The following is a 23,604-nucleotide window of genomic DNA, read 5'->3' as shown; positions in this document are numbered from 1 at the left end:
ATACTATAAACTGATTTTAATGTTTTAAATAATATATCTTCTCCTTAAACCATTCTTGAAGCTCTACTGTTATTGGATTCAAAAACGTCTTAAATGGTGGCTTAAAAATAGTGGCTTAAAAACAGATTGATATCTGCTAAAACGTATTAAGTTGATATTAACTTACTTGTCGTGTTTTTGACGTTTGGGTTTGTTTACATAATACATATCTTTATGTAATTACATGAAACAAATGTTTTTTTTTTGATATTACGGATAGAGAAACTTTAATAGTTAGCTAAAAACTTTAATTGTTCTTAGCGAACTAAAAAAGGCGCCTTTGTTAAATGAAAATTAATTTAAGAATAAAATATGGTGCAGAGAATTTGGTGTTCTGGCGTATAAAGAGTTACTACTTATGCTTTCCAGATTATAAAATGTTAAAGCGATTTGTAACCCATTTTTTACAATATTTGCAAGTTATCTTTTTATAGAAGTGTTGATGAAATAATCTTAGGATACGGTGCAATGGTTCTATAATTAGCATGTGTTTGAGTTACTGTTTTTTATGAGATTTTATGCTTTTGCATAAAAAGACATTTTAACAACTTAAAGAAGAGCGAAATTACTGGCGTGTAAAACATCATGAGGATTAATTAGCCGTCATTCGGTTTTTTTTTCTTCTAAAACTTAATAGCTATACTTTTAACGAACAAATCGAAAGAAAACTATTATTTAGTAAATTATGTTCATAGTTTTTATTAGTTGCATATAACAGCTTTCTTTTCAATTATTATAAAATCTATTATTATGTTTACTTCTTAGTGCAGCATTTCATTTTTGTTTAGAGATCAGTTCTATGGGTAACACATATTCACAAGTGCCTGTTGAATCTATTGACAAAAAGATTAAAGATGGTTGTGTCGTAATTTTTTCAACAACTGTATGTAGCTATTGCACTAAAACCAAAGAGCTCTTAAAAACTATGAATATTGATTACAAATCTATAGAATTGAATCAAATGGAGCCATCTGAAGGTGGAAAATTAACCCATGATTTAATGAAGAAAACTAATTGCAGAACTGTTCCTCAAATTTTTATAAATGGTTACTTTATTGGTGGTTACACTGAACTGTTAGGATTACAAAAAACTGGTTCTTTGTTTGAAAAAATATCAAAATGTCCTAAGACATGTCTATAAGCCTCAATGTTAAGAGCAATTTATTAAAGTGAATAAAAGGGAAAAACTTAAACATCAAGTTCTTGTGTTTTGTTTTTCAAATTCTGTATTTTTCTGTGCATATTATACAAGTTATTATTTATTATATACATTTTTCATAATTTTTTAAAACATTTTTAGATTAAGTTTTTTTTATAGCTTTGCATAGTACATACATCGTATTTAAAAAAATACAAAGATAATCCAATAATGTACAGTGGTTGGATATCAGAAAGACGTTCCGTTGAAGATGAATGTGGTTGTGCCAGTGTTCTAAATAGCTATCCTCCTAATGTTGGTAAAGATGTTACCTCTTCAATTATCCGTAGTTTAGTCCTACTACCCAGTGAAAAAAAAGGGTTTTTTAAATCAACCAAAGATCTTGAGTGGACAATGGATGTAATTTGTTATGGCTTAACAATGCCATTGGCAGAAGTTGAAATGATTAAAAACTGTGTTTTTCTTTATCTGGAGTGGACAACTGTTATGTTAGTAAAACCTAAGTCTGGAATACCTGTCCAAATCATTGAAAATAAAGATCAATATTTTTCTACAATATTAAGACATATGGCAAATTTATTTATTCCACGTGAAAGTTCTGCAACAGTTATTCAAGCTACATTATGTACTAAAGTATTGCACCATATACGAGAAATTGTAGAGGAAGGTAATCTTAAGAAAACTACTCTTGAAAATGTGTTACGATTTTATTTAGGAATTTCTGGACATTTATTATCGGTTCCACCTGTTCAGGGTGGCCTGGCAGAGCAGTTATGTGGAAAACTTATTAACTGCCTATTAACTGTTTGGCTTCATGCTTGTTGTAACCATTTCCCTTCACCTTCACTTTGGTGTACTCTTGCAGAAATGGTTTTAACATGGAGGCATCACCATATGCTGATTTTGCAATGGAACAAATTGATGTTTTCATTAACATGCAAGGTCCTTCTGATACTTTATGGGCCTGATTATCCTTTGCCTGGTTCATATAATGATGAAGATGCAAAGTCAGAGCCAGTTTTTCTACCATCAAGTATGTCAAATGAAATAGTAGTTCAGTGTTGGCACAGATTTATGCATATTATTGGCAATCCAGTTGCACTCTGTAAATATGAAGAAATAAGTGACACTGAATACTTCAGACAATATTGTTCTCAGTTTGATAGGTTGCCAGAATTGCATCCATCTTTGAAATCGTTGCCCAATAGCTTTTACAATATCATGAATGGTATATCAGTTATGGTTAGTATGTTTTTGGGTGCATCTACATGCAATGATCAAATAAAGTCACCACACACATTTCATAGAGGAGAGCGAAAGTCAGCAAGTATAGGAGCAAGTGAAAGAGCTGGCCTATATGACACAAGAAAAGCCTCAAGTATGATTTTTTAAAGTGTTTCTGCATTTAGTAAATTTTTACTTAAAAAAAATCTCGTTAAAAAATATTCACACAATTTTGCATGCTTTTTTTAAATCAAATATTGCAATTATTTATTTATAGTCAATATTTTACTAAAAGCATGAGTAGTATGAATAGTATGCTGGTATTCAAATTAGGCAAGCAAAGAAAGTATTTTGATGCATGGTTTTTTCTGAAAGTTAGGAAAGAAAAATTACCAAATTTGATGTTTTGCAGAAAATAATTTGTTTAAAATTTTAATAATATGTTAAAATGATGAAAGTTTTAAATTTTATTGTTTTTTTTTGAAAAATTGAAAAATTTACTCTACTTTCCTTACTGCTGATACAATTTTTGGTGAAGTTATTCAGATAATTTGGAGAAATTTTATTCAATGCTTTTTGGAAAATTGGCAACAAGTGAATTGTTGATGTAATAAACTGTTTTTACAGCTCATCTTCTAGTTTTCCTTACAGTTTGGATTGAGGTCCAGTGATCATAGCAGCCATTTTTTGTTCTTTTTGAATTTTAAGTAAGCAATTGATACAATATTTGGATGTATGTTTAAAGTTGATACCTTGTTGCATTGTAAAACTGTAATGAGTTAGACAATATCCACATTGTATCGTAGTTCAACCTAATATTTTGTAATCCTTCTTATAGCACTATCTATTTTCTTATTATCAATAATCTTATTTGATGCAAAACTGCCTACTGTGTGTGGATAGAATACATTTTGCCATTCTTATTCAGTCCAATTTTTTATACTGTTTTTAGTTTAATGGGAATGTCCACCTCTTTGCATATAGTACCACTCATTGATGTTTTTGGTGCTTTTAAAATTTTATAAAATACTCTTTTGCCAAAACATCAATGAAAGAATTTTATTCTTGTGGTAAAATTGAATTTTTGTGGATTTTATAACAAAATTTTATGAAACCTGAAAAAAAAAAAAAAAAAAAAAAAAATTTTACTTTTCATAAATTGAAAGTTAAAAGATCTCCTACCACAAATTAAAAGTGATAATTAAAAAAAAAAAAAACTATCTGAACTGTTGAACTATCTAAACTATTTATCAGTTTGATATATTATTGGCAAATCTTAACTGTTGATCCAAAAGGGCAAAATGGGGAAAAAATATTTTTTTGCTAAAAGTTGTTCTCAAAAATGCTTCTGACACTTGTAGATGGCAAGGCACCTGTGGATAAAATTACTGTGCAAATTCAGTTTCCTAGCAACTTTTGCAAAATTGTGAATTCTGTTATGGAACTGAAAGCAAAAGTTTTTCCTAAGATCCAGCTTCATCTTAAGAATTCTAACTGGCTACATAAAGAGCAAAAAATGACAGTGTCAAAAAGATTAATTTGGAAATTCAAAATCTCCTGTCTGGCATATGCAGGACCTGCAAGTCAATTAATACAGTCCCAGACCCTGCTCAAGCTGTTCTTTATCCAACAGAATTCCTAAATTCACTGAAGCCTTCAGGATTATCACTACACAACCTTCTCAAAGTTGGAGCTGTTGAGAAACTTGGAATCTCCAAACTTGTGTAATGGAAAAATGCTGTTAGTAAAAAACCTGTTTCCTAACATCATTGAAGCTACTATTTTGACTGGATTTTCTAAAAAAGAAGATGTTTTCATTCCAAGAATTCAGCTGATACCAACAGATTTGCCTTTTGATTTCAGATGTCTTCATTTTCCTGTACATCTTGCTTTTGCAATGTCCATCAACAAGACTCAGGTTCAGTCCTTAAAACTTGCTGTTGTTAACCTAGAAAATCTATGCTTTTATCATGGTCAGGTATATGTGGCCTGCTCAAGGGTTGGAACAGCAAAGAATTTGTTCATTTTTACAGAAGGAAAAACAAAGAATATTTTCTATCAAAAAGCTCTCAGTTAAAAGAAGGAAGAACAAAATCAACGGATATTTTAAGAATTATTTGATTTGTGATAATATTTTTGTGTTTGCTTACATACTTTTGTGAAATAAGTTGTTTTAGAATTAAGCTTTTTCATTATAATTCAACATATATTTTATCCCAGCCTATGTCAGGCACTTTAGCTAGTAACTTATAAAAATTACAATCAAATGGCAAAAATCAATAGAAAATTTTCATAGTGCTATTAAAACTTAAAATGCTAAGTTTTAATGCATGAATTGATAAATGTGTTTTAAATAATTTTCGCATTATTCACCAAGTGCTAAATGTAATGAAGTTTTGCCAGATGAAATGTTAATTTACTTGAAGATTAAAATTTAGATGAGATCCCACAACTGCTCAATATAATTTGAATGTAGGCCTTATAGGAAAATTAGGCTTATAAATTTAATTAGAATATGTTGGGGTTTTACAAATTCTTTTGACTATTTTATATGAGTGGTAGTGATATTTGAATATATTTAACATTTGATATAAGCATAATTTGTTTTTTAATGAAATTAATTATGAAAATTAATGTCTAAACAAGTTGATAATAAATCTTTTTTTTTATAGGCTTACCTAAATACTTTGAGAAATCAAAACTTGTACGTGATGACATTAACCTACAATCAAAACAAAGCAAGAAAGTGGTAGAATGTGTTGTGGATACAAACTCAATTCTTCATATATTTAGTGCATGGCTTTTTGAAACATGTTTAACTGGCATAAGTTTAGAGCAAGTATTACAAACAGTGGGAAAGATAAGTTTTGGTTTACCATTGAGTTGCCTTGAGGTGAGCAAGGAGGAAAAGGAGCAATATGGGAAGTATGTAATATTCCATATTTATAATCTAAGACAAAAATGGTATTTTTTTACTTTCATTGTATGATATTCTTAATCTACAGCAAGTATTTCAAAAAAATTTTTTTAATTTAAGAAAAAAAAAATCTTTGCCTGTTTTAAGTTCTTTAGGTTTGTTTTGATGTTAAACAGTGAAAATATTAAATTACTTTTAAAAAAATATAGTTACAATTCTTTTAATGCAGGAATCTTTTTTTATATTATTAGTTTCTTGCCTGTTAAAAAGAATGACTTTGAACCAGGAAGAGCTCAAACATTTTGTACCCTTTGTCACATATTCTGTTGTCAAAAAGCAGTGGGACAAGCTATACTTCCTGTTTACTTATCTCGATTCTATTTAAGTCTGGCTGTTGGTCTTTGTTATGCAGAGGTAAATTTTTATTGCTTTTGATGTTGATGATGTGATTATGATAATGATGATGATCATAAGAATAAAATAATAATTGCCATTTTCATGTATCTTAACGATAATAATGGTTTTATATTTCAGACTCGTGCTGGGATGGTGTTAGGCAGCATTCTACTTTCAGCAACAGATTTGTTCAAGTTAGACTTGCAGGGTGTTCAAGTGCTTATTCCTCATGTATTACAGGCATTGGAAATAGTTCTCCCTGTACCTGACTCTGAATTAGTTCTTGGGTCAGTGAAAGTTTTATGGATAAAAAGTTCTTTACCTGATAATAAAAAATAAAAAACCATTAGATGTTTTTCTATACTTCCAGATTTTGTTAGTTTTTGAACAAAAATTTTTACTGAAACAAGATCCCATTAAATAAAAAACATTTTTAAAAATCAAAAAAAATTTGTCAAATTTAAAACTAAAACTGATTTTTCAGAGAACTTTGCTGTTCTCATCATCAAGAAATTCCTCTTAAAAGTATGTTTTTCTCTTAAATTTTTGATTGGTAATTGAAAAAATATCATTTTATAATAAATTAGTGTAAAACACACTTATTCGCTATTATCATTTACAGTGTATTCAAAAATTGGTTTCTTTTGAATGCAAGACAAATGAGAAAATAAGTGCAAATACTCATGCTTGTTTATGTTTGAGAAATTTTAAATAAATGCATTTATAATATTAATGAATTTATTAGTTTTTTTTAGACAGTTAAAAGCAAACATGATATTCGCTATTATCATTTACAGTGTATTCAAAAATTGGTTTCTTTTGAATGCAAGACAAATGAGAAAATAAGTGCAAATACTCATGCTTGTTTATGTTTGAGAAATTTTAAATAAATGCATTTATAATATTAATGAATTTATTAGTTTTTTTTAGACAGTTAAAAGCAAACATGATAGGCTGCAACAAGCATTAGAATTTCACTAAAATTTTATATCTTTGTTATCAAGTTTTTTCAAGCATTTGGCTGGAAGATTAAGGACGGTCATAGAAGTTATTTTCCAACAAACACCTATAAATCACCTTTTAAAATCTGCAGGTATTAGCAATGGTTCAGTATACCTTCAATGCAAATAAGTTTCCCAACCCCAGCTGCAGCCATTGATTGCCGAACCAATACATTGGTGCCACAGCAAATGTTTTTCAATAAAATGAGTGAATGAAAAATTTTTTTTTTCCACAGCTCAAAACTTTTATCAAAATACTGTGTTGCATGTGTTGAAATGTGTTGCATGTGTTGAAATGTGTTGCAAAGTCCACATTTTCTGATTAGTTGTAGATATCAGAGATTTCTTTCTAATTATTCTCCTATAAAATATATCATTTCTGAGGATTCAGTTTTATGATGATGACATCCCACAATTGCTACAGTCTTTCAGTGATTATTTCAATATCAAGCATTCCCTTAAGTCAGAAGCAAATGATGTGTTTAAAAATTAATGTAGTGGTCATCATTTCTTACAATCACCTAAAGATTTAGGATGACCCCCACATGAATTTTAGAATATGTTTTCAGTAACTTTATGGGTTTATTAATATCTGGATACTGGAGTTGCATTTTCTAACAATATTGGCAATTGTGTTTTGAGTTTTTATTGTCTCCATTTTTATTTTGAAATATATATATATATATATATATATATATATATATATATATATATATATATATATATTTATATACTCTTTATCATTATATATACATTTATTTCTGTTTTTTTTTTTTTTTTTTTTGTAAAAATGGTTTCTGTAAGGATGATGTAAACATTTGACTCACTGTATGGGGCATATTTACTAAATTGCTCATGCTCAGACATTTTTTTTAGTAACATTGTAATGATTGTCTGACATATTCTTTCTTATTTCAGCTATGATTTCTCTGTTGTTGAGCTGCGTCAGTCATGTATTCAGATTCTTTTCTCAATGATATGCTTACCTCTGCATTTTATGTCATTGTCTATACAAGGTTGTTTTTTGAATTTTTCTGATAAAATTTATAAGAATTTGAAAAATTTAGTTAAAAATAGTTTTTTTTTTTTTTTTTTTTTTTTTACATATTTTTAGCTTTTAAAAATTATTTAAGGGTTGTATTTATTTAATATTTTTTATGCACTATTGTGTTTGTTTCAATCAGTTGAGAAAAGAGTTTTTTGCTCTATTTTACAAAAACATAAAATCACCTTAAACAACAATTAGATAATAATATTTATAATTAACAATACCTATACTAATTAAATGGTTGTTTTATTTTTTAAAATTTGACTAGATTTAAACATAAACTTTTTTACAATGTTTTTGTCAGCTCTATGTCAAGAGAAAGTTAATCAAAGTTCTGAAGCTGGTAATGGTTATCTACCACAAATTACCTTCATCTCTTTGCGTTCAAGAGTTACAAAATTATTAATTAAAGCCATTGAAGTGGAAACAAATCCAGTGAACACACAAATGCTCCTCGGAGGTTATTTGTGTACTTTAATTTTTAGTATGTATGATATTATCGTATAGAGAACCTTGTCATTGCAATTTTTTTTTCATATCTAGGTGCAAAGTTATTGATGGAAGATGCAATGCAAGTAGAACTCCATAATGACAACCTTAAAAGTTCCAAACCTGGATCTCTCCCATGTATTGTTTTGGATGAGCAAGATATTCTTAGTAGCAGCACCTCAAAACTTATTGACTTTGATACTTCTACTTCATCTAAAACAGACTCTTCACGAAAAAATAGCATATTAGGCAGAAAGAATATTGGATCATTAGGAGACTCTAATGGTACTCTTTAGTGTTGACCAACAACAAAAATTTTTAAGATGATTTTTCATTAAATTTCAAAAAAATGTTTTGTCCAGTAATAATGTCTTAAAATGTTATTTCCTTTTACCTCTGAAGTTCTTCTTTTTACAACACTTGTAGATATGTTGACAACCAAAGGGTTTTTTTGCTATATGTCTGCTCTTCTATGTCAAAAGCTGATGTTTGCTGGAAAGTGGAGAGGAGATCTGGCTGTTACATTAGCAGCTTTAGAGTTTTTGTCCGGCATGGCACAGCTCAATATAAAGTTTGTAGGTATGTTAATTCCTTGTGATTTGTTTGAATATATAACTATAAAAATGCAAATGTGGTGCTGCTTTCCCTGGTATGTATATTCACTCTAAAGTTTTTTTTTTTTTTTAAATAGGGTCTTTCTTTTTTAACTGAAGTCATAAAGTTTTAAAATATCATGTCATATGTTTGATAAATGCTTGGCTAAGCGGACCATACTTTGAATTTTTGTAATATGCTGCTCCAGCATATAAATTTCCATGCTCCATTTTTTGTACCTTTAAATTTTGTTATTACTTATCTGGGTTGAAAAGATTTTTTTTTAACTAACTTTCCAGCATGATAAGTTAATGAATCTTATACAAACATTTCATGCACAAATACACTGTTGCTCTTCAAGTCAAAAGTAGATTTATTTAACTTACTTGTTTTTCATGTTAACATTTATAAATGAAAAATTTATAAGTGCCAGGCAAATGCTACTCATTATATGCATTTATAAATAAGTTCAATCATGATAAAATATACCTGTCAAAGATAAACTATTTTTGCTGAGTTTGCTGAATGTGTTAATAATCTAAAATAATTGTAAGTAAAGTAAATTAATCTTATTATAAAGTAAAGTAAATTAATCTTGTTATAAAGTAAAGTAAATTAATCTTGTTATAAAGTAAAGTAAATTAATCTTGTTATAAAGTAAAGTAAATTAATCTTGTTATAAAGTAAAGTAAATTAATCTTATTATATTTTGATTTTTTTTTTTTTTTTTGAGCTTTAACAGTGAATTTAATGACTGGTTTCTATAAACAAACTTATACAATATGTTTTAAATTTGTAAGTAAAGTATAATATATAGTATTCAGGCGCGGATCCAGGAATTTGTAACTGTGTGGCCAAATTTTATTTTCACGGTTTAAATTTCAATAAAAGATTGATAATTTAATACTTTTTCACAGCATTTATTTATTAAATAAAACGTCGGTAGCGTATAATAAGAACCGTTGTAGCCACGGCAGGAATCTCTATAGCCAAAATTCGTAAATTACGGCAGACAAATTAAAATTTTTAGGGATATTCCTTAAGCAAAAAAACCCAAAACTAATGTGGCTGCCGTTAAATTTAAAATATATGGCCATTGCCACAATGGCCAACCCTTAGATCTGCGCCTGGTATTGTTAAAGTAAGGGAGAAAATTTAACTGTGTTCAGATCATTATTACTATGATTTAATGTCCCACTAATGATTTTATCCCACTAATGATTTAATTGGGGTAATGTCACTAATTAAGTTAACAAAAGTAGCATGTATAGAAATAATTTTGTTTTAAAGAAAAAATCCTCAAAATTTACAATAAAAACTGAAAATTTCTGTAACCCTGATCTAAAATTTTCAGTAACTATGATCTAAAAAGTTATAAAAGGAAAAGAAATACAAGAAAAGAAAAATGAATACAAGAAAAGAAAAATGAATACAAAAAAAGATTTTAAAAAGTTTGATTGGTATTTCTTAAAAACCTTAATTAACAATATTTAATTAATTGTGAAATTTTTTAGATGATAAAGTTGCAAGGAAAACACTGAAGTGGCTTTGTGATTATATAGAATTTCAAGCAAAGCAGCCTCCCCCATCACATTCTAAAGATCTGCATTCAATCATAGTTGCAGCTTTTTCTTGCATTAGTGTATGGGTTGTCAGTCATTCCTGGCTTCTTGATGATAAGGTAGAGTGCACTAATAATATTTTTTAATTTGAATTTTAGTTGAATAAAAAACTGTAAATATTTGTCAAGTTTTATTAGTCATCTTGCATTCACAGATGTTTACTTAAGACATTTTTTTTTTCATCAGCAATGTCTTGTTTCTGTCATGGAGGTGATTGAGTTAGGAATTTCAGGCAATAAATCAAAAGTATTATCTTTTAACTATTCTTATTAATTTTAAAAATAATTTTAATTTATTGTTTCAATTTTATTAGTTTAAATAAAACATTTTGCTCTGAGTTTTTATAGCAAAAAAGTTTTTATCTGTTTATGGTTTTGAGTTCATTTTAAATTGTCAAAGGTTTAATTTTATTTTTTTGTTAAATACTTTTGTTTTTTAATAATTTAATTTTGGATTATTTTTTTTCATGTTAAGGGTCGGTTTGGAGAAGTAAACAATGTACTGAAAGGTATATGCCAGTATAAAAAATTTCGAAAAATAATTTACAAATGTATTTCCTTTGATAAATTCAAAAACATATTAAAGCATTAAATTTATTTATTAAATTGAATTTATCTACATAACACATAAATTATCTACATTAATCATAAATTATCTACATAATACATAACTGTAAAATGTTGTAATTAGTTTCTTTAATGAATTAGGGAACAAAGAATTGAAGCCAGTTTCATTTAGAGTTCGTGAATCAGCTGAAGCACTTCTTGCATTGATAATGGAGCATGCTGTATATAACCTCATTACTTTGTTTTTAAATTTTTTTTTTGTATTAAGCTCCTTTTTTTGATTTTTGAAACTGATGAATGTCTAATGGAATTTTCTTCTCTTAAACTTCTACAGAAATTGTTTTCATGTTGTGACCCTTGAGTACTTTTTTTAGCAATTGAGTTATTCTTTTTAAGAAGTTTAATATATTTATTTGACAGGGATTTTTCCCAACACCTTGTGGTCCAGAATCAATGTTTACGCTAATGGATGAGAAAGATTTTTGTACTGAAAATGATCACAAAGTGAGTTAAGTTTTAAAAAAACTTTTTTTTGTTTAGTAGTTTTTTTTTTAAAGTCTTAGAGTTTTTTTTTTTTTTTTTTTTTAAAAAGGAAATGAAAAAAAAAAAATCTTTTTATGATCTCTTTTATTTAGCACAAAGTTTTTTTAATCTGATTTTTTTATGAGATAGTATGAATATATATCTAATAATACTTTCAAGCTTAATAACCCATGAACAGAACAATTTTTTTTAAATTAAAAAAAAATAAGTTAACAAATCATTGATTTTTCAATTGAAACTTGAACAATTTAATTAAATATTCAGTTTGATTTACAAGATTTATAAGATTGATATAAGTTTTTTTAAAGTTTAAATTTGCTCATTTCTTAATTGGTAGAAAATCAAAAATTTTGTAAAATTTAGCGTGAAGTATGATTTTTTTTTATATAAGTATATCATGTGGCAAATGCAGTTTTTTAAAAAAAATTAAACAAAAAAATTGTGCAAAAGTAGAAGCTTTCAAATGTAGAGCAACAATCATCATAGCAATATAACAAGCATCATAGCAATATAACAATCATTATAACATTATTATAACCCTGCCTTAAGGTTTTTTAAAATCTTGTCACTTTCACTTACAGCTTTTTCAGGTTTAGAAATATGAGAAATGGGTAGAATGTTTAAAAAATATATAATTATGTTGATAAAGAAATTAGTAACAAAAGTATCATCCCCAAAATCCACTCAAAAACAAAAGATTGTTACAAATTTTTGTAATTTGTGCCAATTGAATGTCATTTAATTTTAATTTTAAGAAATTAAAAGAATTTATAGCAGTACCAGTTTAGCATCCAATCTTTTGATAACTGAGTTAATAAATCTGCTAATAAAAAGCTTTGTGAAAAAAAATCCAAATTGTAACTCCTTGTTAGACAGGGTTATGGGAGTCAAAAAAAAAATCAAGGAGAAAAAAATGATTAATAAAGTAGTATGAAGGTCTCCTCAAATTTAGGAAACCAGGAAGAATTCAAATCCCTCTATGAGTTATGCAAAGCTTTTTGTTACTTAAAGAAACATGATCAATTTCCAAAATTTAAGTGTTGTAAACTAACACCATTACACAATTAGAGATTGAACTCTTTGGCATCATCTTTGGCCTGTTTTCTGATACCCTGATGGAGCAAGGTTGAAACTGCAACAGCCTTTATGGCAAATCAGCAGGACAAAGTTTGTAATCAATTAAATGATCAACAATCATGATTACATGCTATTGTGTGTCTTCAGTCAGCTATAATATAGATTATCAGACACTTCAGACAGTAAAAAACTATTAAAAGAAAATTAGAAAGTTGAAAAAGAAAGGAATTCAAAACAAATTAAAAGCGAGAAACATTAGGGTTTCAATTTTCAAAAATCCACCACAGTCCTTGAGAGATTTGGCCAAAAAATTTAAACAGAATAAGTTATACATCCATAAAGTGCTTCAATCAAATGGTTTTTCTTTTTACCATAAGTAAAAAGTACCAAAATGCAGTCTGGGTAGTGAGAAGAAAGGTATTTAGCATTTAAGAAAATGGTATGATTTCTACTTCAAGAAAACCCATGCCTCATGGATGAAACTTACATGAAAGTGGATTTTACTCAAGTTTCTGGGCAGGAATTTTACTTAAAAGTTAAAGGTAGAGATGTCAAAATAAAATTTAAATATATTCACTGAGAAATTTGCTCCTAAGTAGCAGTTAAACACATTGAAATTTACCAAGATAATGCCTAAAGTTAACTATCCTCGACTGCAAAAAAAATATTATAAAATCTATTTCAATTTTTGGTTCAACATACACATGTGAATCTTTATTTTCTATTAGAAATTTGTCAAATCAAAGTATTGTGCAAATCTAACCAGTGAGCATTTTTCAAGAGTTACTTAGAACAGCAACTACAAATTTAAAACCAGACTTTAAGAAACCTACCAGTAAAGTTCAGAGTCTTAGTTCCTGATTAGAAAATTCATAACTGTTGTAGTTACTTTTTTAAAAAAATAATGATCTGCTTATGCTTCTTTAAGCAATTCTATAACTGGTTTTCTAGTGTAAAAAAAGTTTTTTAGAAAAAGTTTTTCAGAAAAATTTACTTGTTTTCATAAAAAATCTAAATTTTATCTTATGGAATATCTTACAACAGTTATTTTGCCACCAAATTTTTTGTAAGGCAAAATATCCGTAACCCTTCATTGCATGATTTTTTATTTTTTGTGTGAAAAAAATCACAGTAATTAATGTTTGTTTACATCTTGAATCAGTACTAACACCCCTAGTTTACTTGTTTAGTTCACACAATTGCCACCCCTAGTGGCAATTGTGTGAACTAAACAAGTACTTGTGGTATGTAACATTATTACAACTATGAAATAGTTGACTCTATAAGTTTATTTGGAATTTTAATCAGGTTTTTGAGTTTGTTGCAAATTTGTAACAATATGAAATAAAAGGCTGAAAAAAGTTTGCATGAAAATTTTCTTAACAAAATGTTTAATGTGGCTCTTAGGCTCACAGAAGTATTTGAATTTGGCTCTTGTGCCAAAAAGTCTGGCCAATGTTGGTATAAAGTCTTAAATCTTGCATCCAAGATCAAAACATTGTATCATTTAGCCTGTCTAATAGTATTACTGACTTAAAGAACATTGAGTTTCTTACATGAATAGGCAAACAAGTGATGAAGTAGAGTCCACATAACTTAAGAGTACTGATTATGTCAAGCATTGGGTCTCTAGAGAAATCTTGTGAGTTCAATGCTTTTGCATATTTAATTATCTTTTAAAATTAAATAACTTTGTTCCATTCATTAGTTGTAAAGCTTGAAAATGAAATTATAAAAAACTTAATCCTATTTTAATATATTGTTTTATGTTTAAAGTTTACCTACTATGCATTGGATGGTTCTCTTATCATAGGACTTTTAGAAGATGGTGTAAATGGTTTGTCAGGTAATCATTCTGAACTTGTTTAAAAAACTTGTATTCATGATAAAAGCATGTAATATATTCAACTGAATTATGTAATAAGTAGCAGCATGCAAAGGTTTTGGAAAAATACTTTTTTTTTTTTTTTCTTTGTTATAACCTTTTTTCTTTGTCCAATTCGACTGAAACTTTCATTTAATATTAATCATCTTTGACCATCATAAAGAGTTCCTGTTCATTTGTTTGTTTTCTATCAATCATATCAATTATCTAACAATCCAGTTGCTCTCATAAGTGTTTGATATAATTTAAGCAAATACTTTGTGAACATACAGCAGGAATGTTTTAGTTAGAAAAATTTCCTGCTGTATGCTTTGCATCCTCCTGTGGGAGAATCAATCCCCTTAGGTCAATTTCTTAAATGAGACTGCATCATGTATTTATACATATTTTTATTTACATTAATTGCAAAGAGTTAACTTGATGGAATTGCAAACAGAAGAAATTCTTAAGTTTCCTCCATAATGTTTTATAGTCAACAATTGATAGTTTAGCCTAAAGAACAAATATAGCCTATTTTAGTTAATTTGAATGGACTTTGATTAATGCAAAGAATTTTAAGCCTCTGTCTTAAAATTCTTTGGATTAGTTAAGACATAACTTTGGATACTGCCTTCAATTCACATGTTGCTTAGTAACTTGGGCATTTCTATTCTTTACAAATCTGTGGTTTCTTTGTTGATCCTTTTCTTAGTCAATTGGGACAACATAGCCTGTGTTTTCTACACTCGCTCCAGGATCTGCTTCACATTAAGTTGTCTATCATTTCTTTTTGTGTTATCATTTTTGTTATCATTATTATGATGATGACTGCCAGTGCATGACTATTGTGTTGTATGTAATAGTGCGTTGATAAATTAAAAATATATTTATTTTAATAATAAGGAGAAAAAGTTTAGATCTATAATTATTCTATTTCAAATGTATATTTTATATTTTCATCAGAATCATTACCTTCTGTTATGTCCATTATACGAGGTCCAACTGGGAAGAGGGTATGCTTGATGCAGCTTCGTCATTTTGCTCGTTCAAAGCAGGTATAATTTTTAAAATGAATTAGTTGCTTGTTCTTAATTTTTTTTGTGGATCTATTAAATATTTCTAAATAAATTTATAGTATTTAGCTGAAATGTATACAACTGAGCCTTCCACTCCATATGGGCTACATAATATACCTGATGCACCACCAATATCACAACGCTGCTATCCTCCTGGAATTGATACTGTAGAAAGTACAAATGCGTATGTTGTTTCTGAAATTTTTAAATATACTGTAAATTTTTAAATATACTTTAAAGATACTGTAGAAAGTACAAATGCGTATGTTATTTCTGAAATTTTTAAATTTAAAAAATCAATTAAGAGTTTCTTTGAATTGTTTTTTCTTTTTTTTTTGTAGAGACATGAGCATTCCAGAAATAAAAGATCTTTTAAAGGAAGGCTATCAGATGATGGAGCAAGAAAATTTACGTACTATATTGTCTTTACAGGTGCCAATGTTTTTTTTTTAAATTCTTTGAGTTTCTTTAAGTTAATTTAAATCAATTGTGAATTCTTTTTAATTGTTAAATGAAAAAAAAAAAAAAAAAAAAAGAAAAGAACATAAAATTAAATCATTTGGTTTTCATTACAATCAATCATTTTTCATCACATCATGATTTTCATCACTTCATATTGTCATTATTATCAACATTATTAACATTCATCACATCATTGTTGTCATGTCAATGTTAAGATCATCTGTTGGTTTTTAAGTATTCCGTTTAATAGTGATCTTACTTGAAATTAGTCAAATAGAAGAGACTTTTTGAAAAATGTCACAAAAAAAGACCTCTTTTTTCTAGATTGAACAGGAGAATTTAGCAAAGCTTAAGTTTTTAGAAGACAGCAGTGGCAGTATTTCTCAAAAGCAACCTGAGTATGTTATTGTTGAATTTGCATTGTGAATTCAAATAAAGCAACCTAAATGTGTTCTTGTTTATATTGTGAATACAAAATAGAATTTTACCATAAAAGTAAAATGATAAAAAAGTGAACTTTTAAACTAAATATCTATAAGGTTTATGATGCCTTTACCTTTGCTGCTTATTAAAATTATGTAGCTTGTTAAAATACTGTAGTAGTTATGTAAATTATGTAGTAGTTCACAGCTTGTGCTAGCAACATTTTTTTTTTAAACATTTTTTGATGAACTTTTTAAAATCCCAATTGAGATTCTAAAGATCATTTTTTTGATCAATTCTTTTACATAGCTCTATTGAAGACTGCAGTACTGCACGCTTAGTTTTGTCTCATCTTGGATTCCTAAATTTGGAACATCTGCAGGTTTGCAGTAGGATTTTTAAATGTGAATTGTCTTTTTTTAATCTTTAAGAAGTTTATTTTTTAAAAATTATTTTGATATATGCAGATATCATCCTCACGACAAGTATGTGGATTACAGAGATTAAACAATACAGAAGAGAAAAGTTTGTTACCAAAATTGAAAAAGTTGGACACTTATCCTTGTCGCACTTTTGACACTATGTTTGTTTTCTATGTTAAAAAAGGGCAGAATGATCCACTAAGTATCTTATCAAACAAGGTATTATGTTGTATTAGGGCAATTTAATTTCAAGTTTTTTAGGCCATCTCACCATTTATCTCAAAGTATTTTGATTTTTTAATTTTTTAAGAGCATATTAAAATTCAATTACCCTGGAAAAGTTTGCCATCTGACTCCAAGCAGTACCAAAAATTTTACTTGTAATTTTAGGGATGATTTAAAAATTGTTTTCTTTTTTAGCTGGAAATTAGTACCTGGGTGTATAGGATGAGTAGACTGCAGTCATAAGTCAGTTAATAAGCAAAACTAAAAACCTAATTATTAGTGACTTTTGTTGAAGATGTTCAGTTGCATAACACTGAATAGCCCAGAAGGCTATGCTTTGAAATCACCATTTTTCTTTAAAAAAAATCTAATGATTTAATGTTATGTTAAAAACCTTGTAGTTTAAAATAAAATAACATTAAATCATGAAACTGTAATAAATTTTAAATCATAAAACTGTATAAAAGAAATATTTCTTTCTTAATATTTTATTTAAATTTCTTAACATCTCTTAATATAGATCATAAATGCCACATGGTGATGCATTATAAATGAATGAACAATTAATCACCTGATAATAGCCATACTAGTCTTCAGTTTTCTGATTAAATCAATTAAGTAAATTCCTAAACTCTAGATGGATCAAAAAAAGAATGGCGCTTTTTTTATTTTTTATCTCACTGAATTTTAATGATCTTGGTCTAGTGTTTTAAAAAAAAGGATTTTTTTTTTATTTACAAGAAACTTCATTTTAACTATTATTTATATTTGTTTAAGATGATCAATGGTATTATTCTTTCTGAACACCAATTTTTTTTGAAATTTTTCTTGCTTTGCACCATCTTAGTAGTAAGATATGTAAAAAACAAAAATGCACCATTCTTTTTTCAACACCTGTTATTACTGAAGTTACCCTCATTTTAAAATTCCTAAATATATTAACAAGGTCCAAGGTGTCATGGACTAAAACTTAACCATATCTCTGTATATATATTTCTTACATTTTTTATATTCATTTAGATCACATCAATGGAGAGTCACTTTTTCATGGAGTTTTTGCATTCACTAGGTTGGCCAGTAAACATGAGCACGCATGCTGGCTGGAATGGTGGGTTTGTGACAAACTTCAATGCTGCTCAGTCCAATAAAGGTAAAAGCTCCAGAATTTTTTTTCTAATGTTTAAAGAAATGTCGAATTTAACTTAATTGAACTGTTTTATTTTAGATAAAAAAATGTATTATTATGCAGATCCTTTAACTGAGCTCGCCATACATGTTCCTGTTCTTAACGTAACTTTTTGTTTTTTTCTTGAAGTGTTTCTTTGCTGTTGTTGTTTGACTTTCCTTTCTCGAGAAAAAAAAATTCTTTTTTTGTTTTACAGGCTGATCCATTTGCAATTGATGCAGTCGAGAACACAATAATATCACAGCAGTTACCGATTGTTGAAATTACACCTGCCGCTGGTTTAGAGAATTTAAGTGAAGGTTTGACATTTCTTAAAACACATAAAATTATCTTAGCAATTGTATCTTAGCAACTGCAAAAAAAATATTATTCTGCTCTTGCTTATGTCTTAAACAAAATAAAATTTTCGTTTAGAAAAAATGAATTTTTGTTTTTATAAGTTGTTACACGGTGCACAGTAATTTTTTTATCAAAATTATTTTCAAACACTTTTTGATTTTTTCTCGCATATTGACAGATTTTCATTCGTGTCGATTTGTAATATTGATAATTACTATTGTAGGAATGGATTAGTTAATAGAATATGACATAAATAGAGTGTCTTATACAGGTGTAAAAATCGACTATTTTTATCAGTCGACCTCCTGTTTTTTTAACTGAAAAGATTTAATGTTTATTGTGTAAAAGTGATAAGTCAAGGTCCTCCACAAATAAATTTTTTAGTCTTCTTAAGGAACGTTTTTCATTCATTCTAAATGGATTTAAGATCTATGCACCGGTGTATATCTGAAATACTAAAAAAAAGAAAAAAAATTTATAAAATACTTTCCCTCCTCGGTATATACGATATTTCAAAAAAAAAAAAAAAAGAATTTTACAAAATTGTAATAACGAGGTTTGCTTTAATTCTGTACATTTAACGACATATTTCTTAGGTAAAAATTCCAAAAGACACACTGTTCTTGAACAAACAGGCGGTGTGGAGATAAAGCACCGCACGCATCACTGCCATTCAGAAACTAAGGTTGTGATTGCGTGGTTGCAAGAATTTGCAGATGAAGCGTTGTTTCCTGCTCTGGATTTGATTGAACTCTGCGATCCTCATGAAAAGTATTCATCTGTGAATATCAACTACAGTCGAGTTCCTGAAAAAGAAGTCGTCGTCATATATATACATCCTCTCAAAACAGGCTTGTACCGTATCAAGATAAATGCTCTTTTCGGGTGAGAACCGTCTCCAATTTTACTCATTTTTAAATTTGATTAAATCGATATCAAAGATGTTAATAGTAAAATAAATGTTTTCATATTTTTTTTCTGAGACACTTAAAAGTTGTAAATCATTTATAGAAAATTTTTTATCAGTAAAATGTACCATGAATTGTTTTTCAACTTCGCAGATCAACGTTGCAGGTCAATTTAACACGATAGTGACGCTCTTGTATTTAAAAATAGTTTAACTGTTTTTTCGTTTTATTTCGTTTGATCTTATTTAGCTCGTCTGTTGGGGGACCACTCGTTAGCGGCATGGTTGTAAGTCGACGAGTATTAGGCAGCATGGTTCGAAATACCGCCATCAATATTTGTAGAAGAAGAAGATTGGAGTTAGACAGGTAGTTCATTTACTTCAATGTTTTTCTTACGTTCTAAGAATACTCTTAACCAAAAAAAATTTTCTTTAGTTGCTCGCCCCCCCACGTTTGTCGTAAAATAAAGATACAAGAAATAATACGAGAGCACGCGAAAGAAATGAATATTCCTGAGTTTTATACAGAGTTGTTGCAGACATGAATCTTCTCATCTCTATTTAATCTTTAGGCACACTTTCGAAAATTTTTTACGTTCATTTTTTAATTATCTAGATGTCTTAAGAGCTGTGTACTTTTAATGATCACGTGCGCATTCATGAGTTTTTTTGGCTGTAAAAATGGATATTATTTTATTGTTTTTGCAATTATTTAATTTGAATTTGTTGTAAATATTTATTGTAATTATTTTTTTTAAACAATCGAAAGTGAAATACACTTTTAAGAAAACGGAAGATTTTTTTTTACATTTAACTTCCATATTTCTTCAGTAAGTTTCTATTATATTGCTACTATATTTAAATGATTAGATTGGTTAAATGAAAATGTTGTTAACATTCATAAATCTTTACATTTTAGAATTCTTAACGATACAAAAATTACTATTTCCCATGCACGGGGGAGGGGTGTATGGTATAAGCTTTCAATATTGTTCTTTTTTCGATTCAAATCAAAATATAAAGGGTCTGTTTTCAACTTCAAAACTTGAATTTCTTTTAGACGTAAAATTTCTTTGTATATCAAAAAGCCAAAAAGGCTGAGGTATTTTGATGGTCATAAACGTGATTTTGCAATGTTTGCAAACTAAACAGATCATTACAAATTGGTTTTTAAAAGTATGTTGATGATAGACACACATGGAATGTGTTTGGTTGAAACTCGACCACATTGACCGAGTTTAACCAAACACATTCCATATGTATAAAAAACAAGCCCTTTGCCAGCAATTCTATTTGGGGGATGGCAGTTAAAATACGTAAAAAGGTGGCTTAGAATTGACTAATATGTTATTTAGCTTTACAACCCGCAGCTGCATTATGAACAATAAATAAAACAGTTTTAACGGAATTAGATATTTTTAAATTTCTTATAACATGTCTATAAAAATCATAAAATAATTGTTTTATTTAACACGAAAAAACCAATAACAAATGCATTATAAAAGAATCGAGCAAACAAAAATTGACTTAAGAATAAATCAGAGTTTGTCCTTCCCAGTGACTTAGTTACTAAGACCAATGGAAAAAATTAAACAATACAAAAGAGTAAATATCTTTAAAAGAAAAAAGAACTAAGTTTTTGAAAATATTTTTACATAAAGTTTTTAAATTTAAATTCTTCAAATTTTTATGCATAAAATACTTACAACAAAATTTTTTTGGATTTTTTGTAAAATTATAGAAATTTTTCCCTCATAAAATAATTTTTGTAAAATTTATAGAAATTTTGATTTTATTAACTTTGTTAAACCCTAATTCTAATATTTTTAGTAAATTTTAATAAAACTTCACACTCCCGCTTTTATTTACCGAGCCGGGTTGGTCAATTAGGACTTTTAGTGATTCTTTAGTCATCCATTTTTAATGATAATCAATTATTCAAAAAATCTTGAATTTAACAATCAAAATTTTTATTTGGCTTGCTAACGAATCCAAGATCCTTTTACAAAATTTGCCACAATCTTGTTTTAGTGATGGCCAATTCCTGTGAACGGTGCATTTGATTGATTCGGATAATCGACAGCAAATACACATACGGCCTCAACATTTGCAACACTCTTTCTCTTACTGGCAACAAAAAATTAAGCACCAAAAATGTAGACTAATATTCGAATTGTGAGTCGGATGGAGATGATATGGTGTTGGTGGTGGTGTTGGTTGGTGGGGGTGTAACAATCGAAATTCGGCATAGGCGCTCTTTAGTTGGGACCACACCCTTCAAATTTTTGTAACAAGTTGTAACAATTTGTAAACGTTACTTGTTTGAACTGAATCAAAATGGTTGAATTGACAAGTAAAATCGTATCGTTAGTTTACAAAAAAAAGCGTTGAAGGTTCAAATTTAAAAAACTATATATAGTTCCAAATGAAAACCTTTTAAAAATCATTGAATATTGTTGTAATGTAAAAAAAAAAGAAAGATTTTCCATGAAGGTATCAAACTACCAAAATATAAAGCTATGGTTGCAAGAAAATTTGAAACTGGTAATAGAAAATTAAAAAAAGGAACAACATCGAGTTTGAAAGCTAACGGCAAAACATACTATGAATATCAAAAGCCTAACACTACTAGGAAATGAGAGGTCTGGGGCAAAATTATTTTTTTCTTCCTCGCGGTAAAATTTTTCGGGGACAAAACATTTTTTTCATGACGTGAAAACGCGTAATGAAAAATTTTAATTTTTGTAAAGGTGTTTAAATTTTTTTGCTCGAAAAACTTCTTTTTCTTTTTTTCTTTCGTCTTGTTCTTTTTTTGTTTCGATGATTGATTTGCATATTTCTATCTCCCGCCATTTGATTCCTTTATTTTTTAAAATTTGAATGGGATCTTGAGACAGTACTTTAAAACTTCGAATTTTTCCGTTTTCATTTCGTAAGATTTTAATTTTGCGAGTTTCAATGGAATTCATTTTTAATGTGCCAAGAATTTCTTTAAGTCAAAAATTTTCACAAAATTAAATTTAAAAAAGGGAACGCTTGAGAATGGGGAGTTTGGTCCGAGAAGTAATCCGGAGCCGATAGATTCGTATCCTTTTCCGCTTTTTACATAAAATCCATCTCTGACTGAGCTTCCTTTCACCCACGGCGTTAAAAACAGTCCGTTACCTCTGAGAGTTCCCATTTTAAATACGTTTCCATTTCTTTTGACGTATATAACACCTCTTCCTGAAATTTTGTCGACCACAGTGGACCCAAGCGAAGAGGCAGCTCCAGTCAACAGACCAGTGGCAACCATGGGAGCGGCTCGCGCTGCAAGCATTCCCAATAAAGGGAATGCTTGCAGCGCGAGCCGCTCCCTGCTCATTTTTTTAATGTTGGAAAAATATTTCACTTCTCGAATGTGATATCGTATCGTGATGTCTTCCCCTCGAAAGTCGATTAAATTTCCATTTTGATCAATGATGCGAGTGATCATCGTGGAAATTTCGGGCACTTGACAGGGAGATAAACCAAATGGGTGGGTCTTTCGATGATTTTAAAACCTGGACCAACAGCTGGATAAAAGGAGTAAATGCAATTTAATTGGGAGCCATTAATGTATGTCGACCCGATTATGTTGTTGACGATTCTGATCGTGTTGACGCTTGAAATTCTGACAATGTCATCGGACTCGTATTCAGAATTGGAATCTAACTGTCTTTTTGTAAATCCCAAAACTGACGCGATGCTGTTTTCCACGTTCAAGTCCATCAAATAATTTAGACCAAGTTTAATGGTTGATTTTAAAGTATTGGAATTGGATCCAATTTTGATGTTTTCAGGGGAGTAACTGATTTTATTTGTAGTGACGTAACTTGCACTTTGAGACGCGTAACTTTTTATTGTGTTTGAGACTGACTTTTGCAAGTAATTATTAATGTCGATAATGTCGTAACTCCCTTCTGGAATGGCTATGTTTTCCCAATTGGCTCCATTGTTCATGCTATACCTGAAAGAATTGTTTTTGCTGGTGATATTTGGAAAGC

General features: G+C 28.7%; 1 protein-coding gene and 1 pseudogene across 1 annotated transcript; both read left to right on the top strand.

The window, feature by feature from the left end:
- Window positions 1–235: 235 nt before the first annotated feature.
- Window positions 236–20,369, top strand: LOC145183794 (ral GTPase-activating protein subunit beta-like). The gene is made up of 26 exons (XM_090084344.1): window positions 236–2,576; window positions 5,095–5,347; window positions 5,591–5,753; window positions 5,874–6,022; window positions 7,655–7,752; window positions 8,089–8,244; window positions 8,328–8,558; window positions 8,700–8,852; window positions 10,382–10,548; window positions 10,676–10,735; window positions 10,964–10,997; window positions 11,197–11,276; window positions 11,476–11,559; window positions 14,452–14,521; window positions 15,503–15,594; window positions 15,675–15,799; window positions 15,957–16,047; window positions 16,402–16,475; window positions 16,810–16,882; window positions 16,968–17,141; window positions 18,168–18,297; window positions 18,373–18,437; window positions 18,530–18,632; window positions 19,269–19,557; window positions 19,830–19,946; window positions 20,016–20,369. Exons 1-26 carry the CDS (start codon window positions 1,409–1,411, stop codon window positions 20,122–20,124), a joined length of 4,308 nt encoding a protein of 1,435 aa, XP_089940470.1. The 5' UTR covers window positions 236–1,408; the 3' UTR covers window positions 20,125–20,369.
- On the top strand, window positions 839–1,180 carry LOC145183338 (glutaredoxin-2, mitochondrial pseudogene; annotated as a pseudogene).
- Window positions 20,370–23,604: the final 3,235 nt, after the last annotated feature.

Source organism: Hydra viridissima, unplaced genomic scaffold (assembly GCF_058129835.1).
Source record: "Hydra viridissima isolate aposymbiotic clone 2 unplaced genomic scaffold, HvirCarnegie_v1 scaffold_4, whole genome shotgun sequence".
Taxonomy (NCBI): domain Eukaryota; kingdom Metazoa; phylum Cnidaria; class Hydrozoa; order Anthoathecata; family Hydridae; genus Hydra; species Hydra viridissima.
Note: the sequence above shows the minus strand (reverse complement) of the source record. Positions and strands in the feature narration are given on the sequence as shown.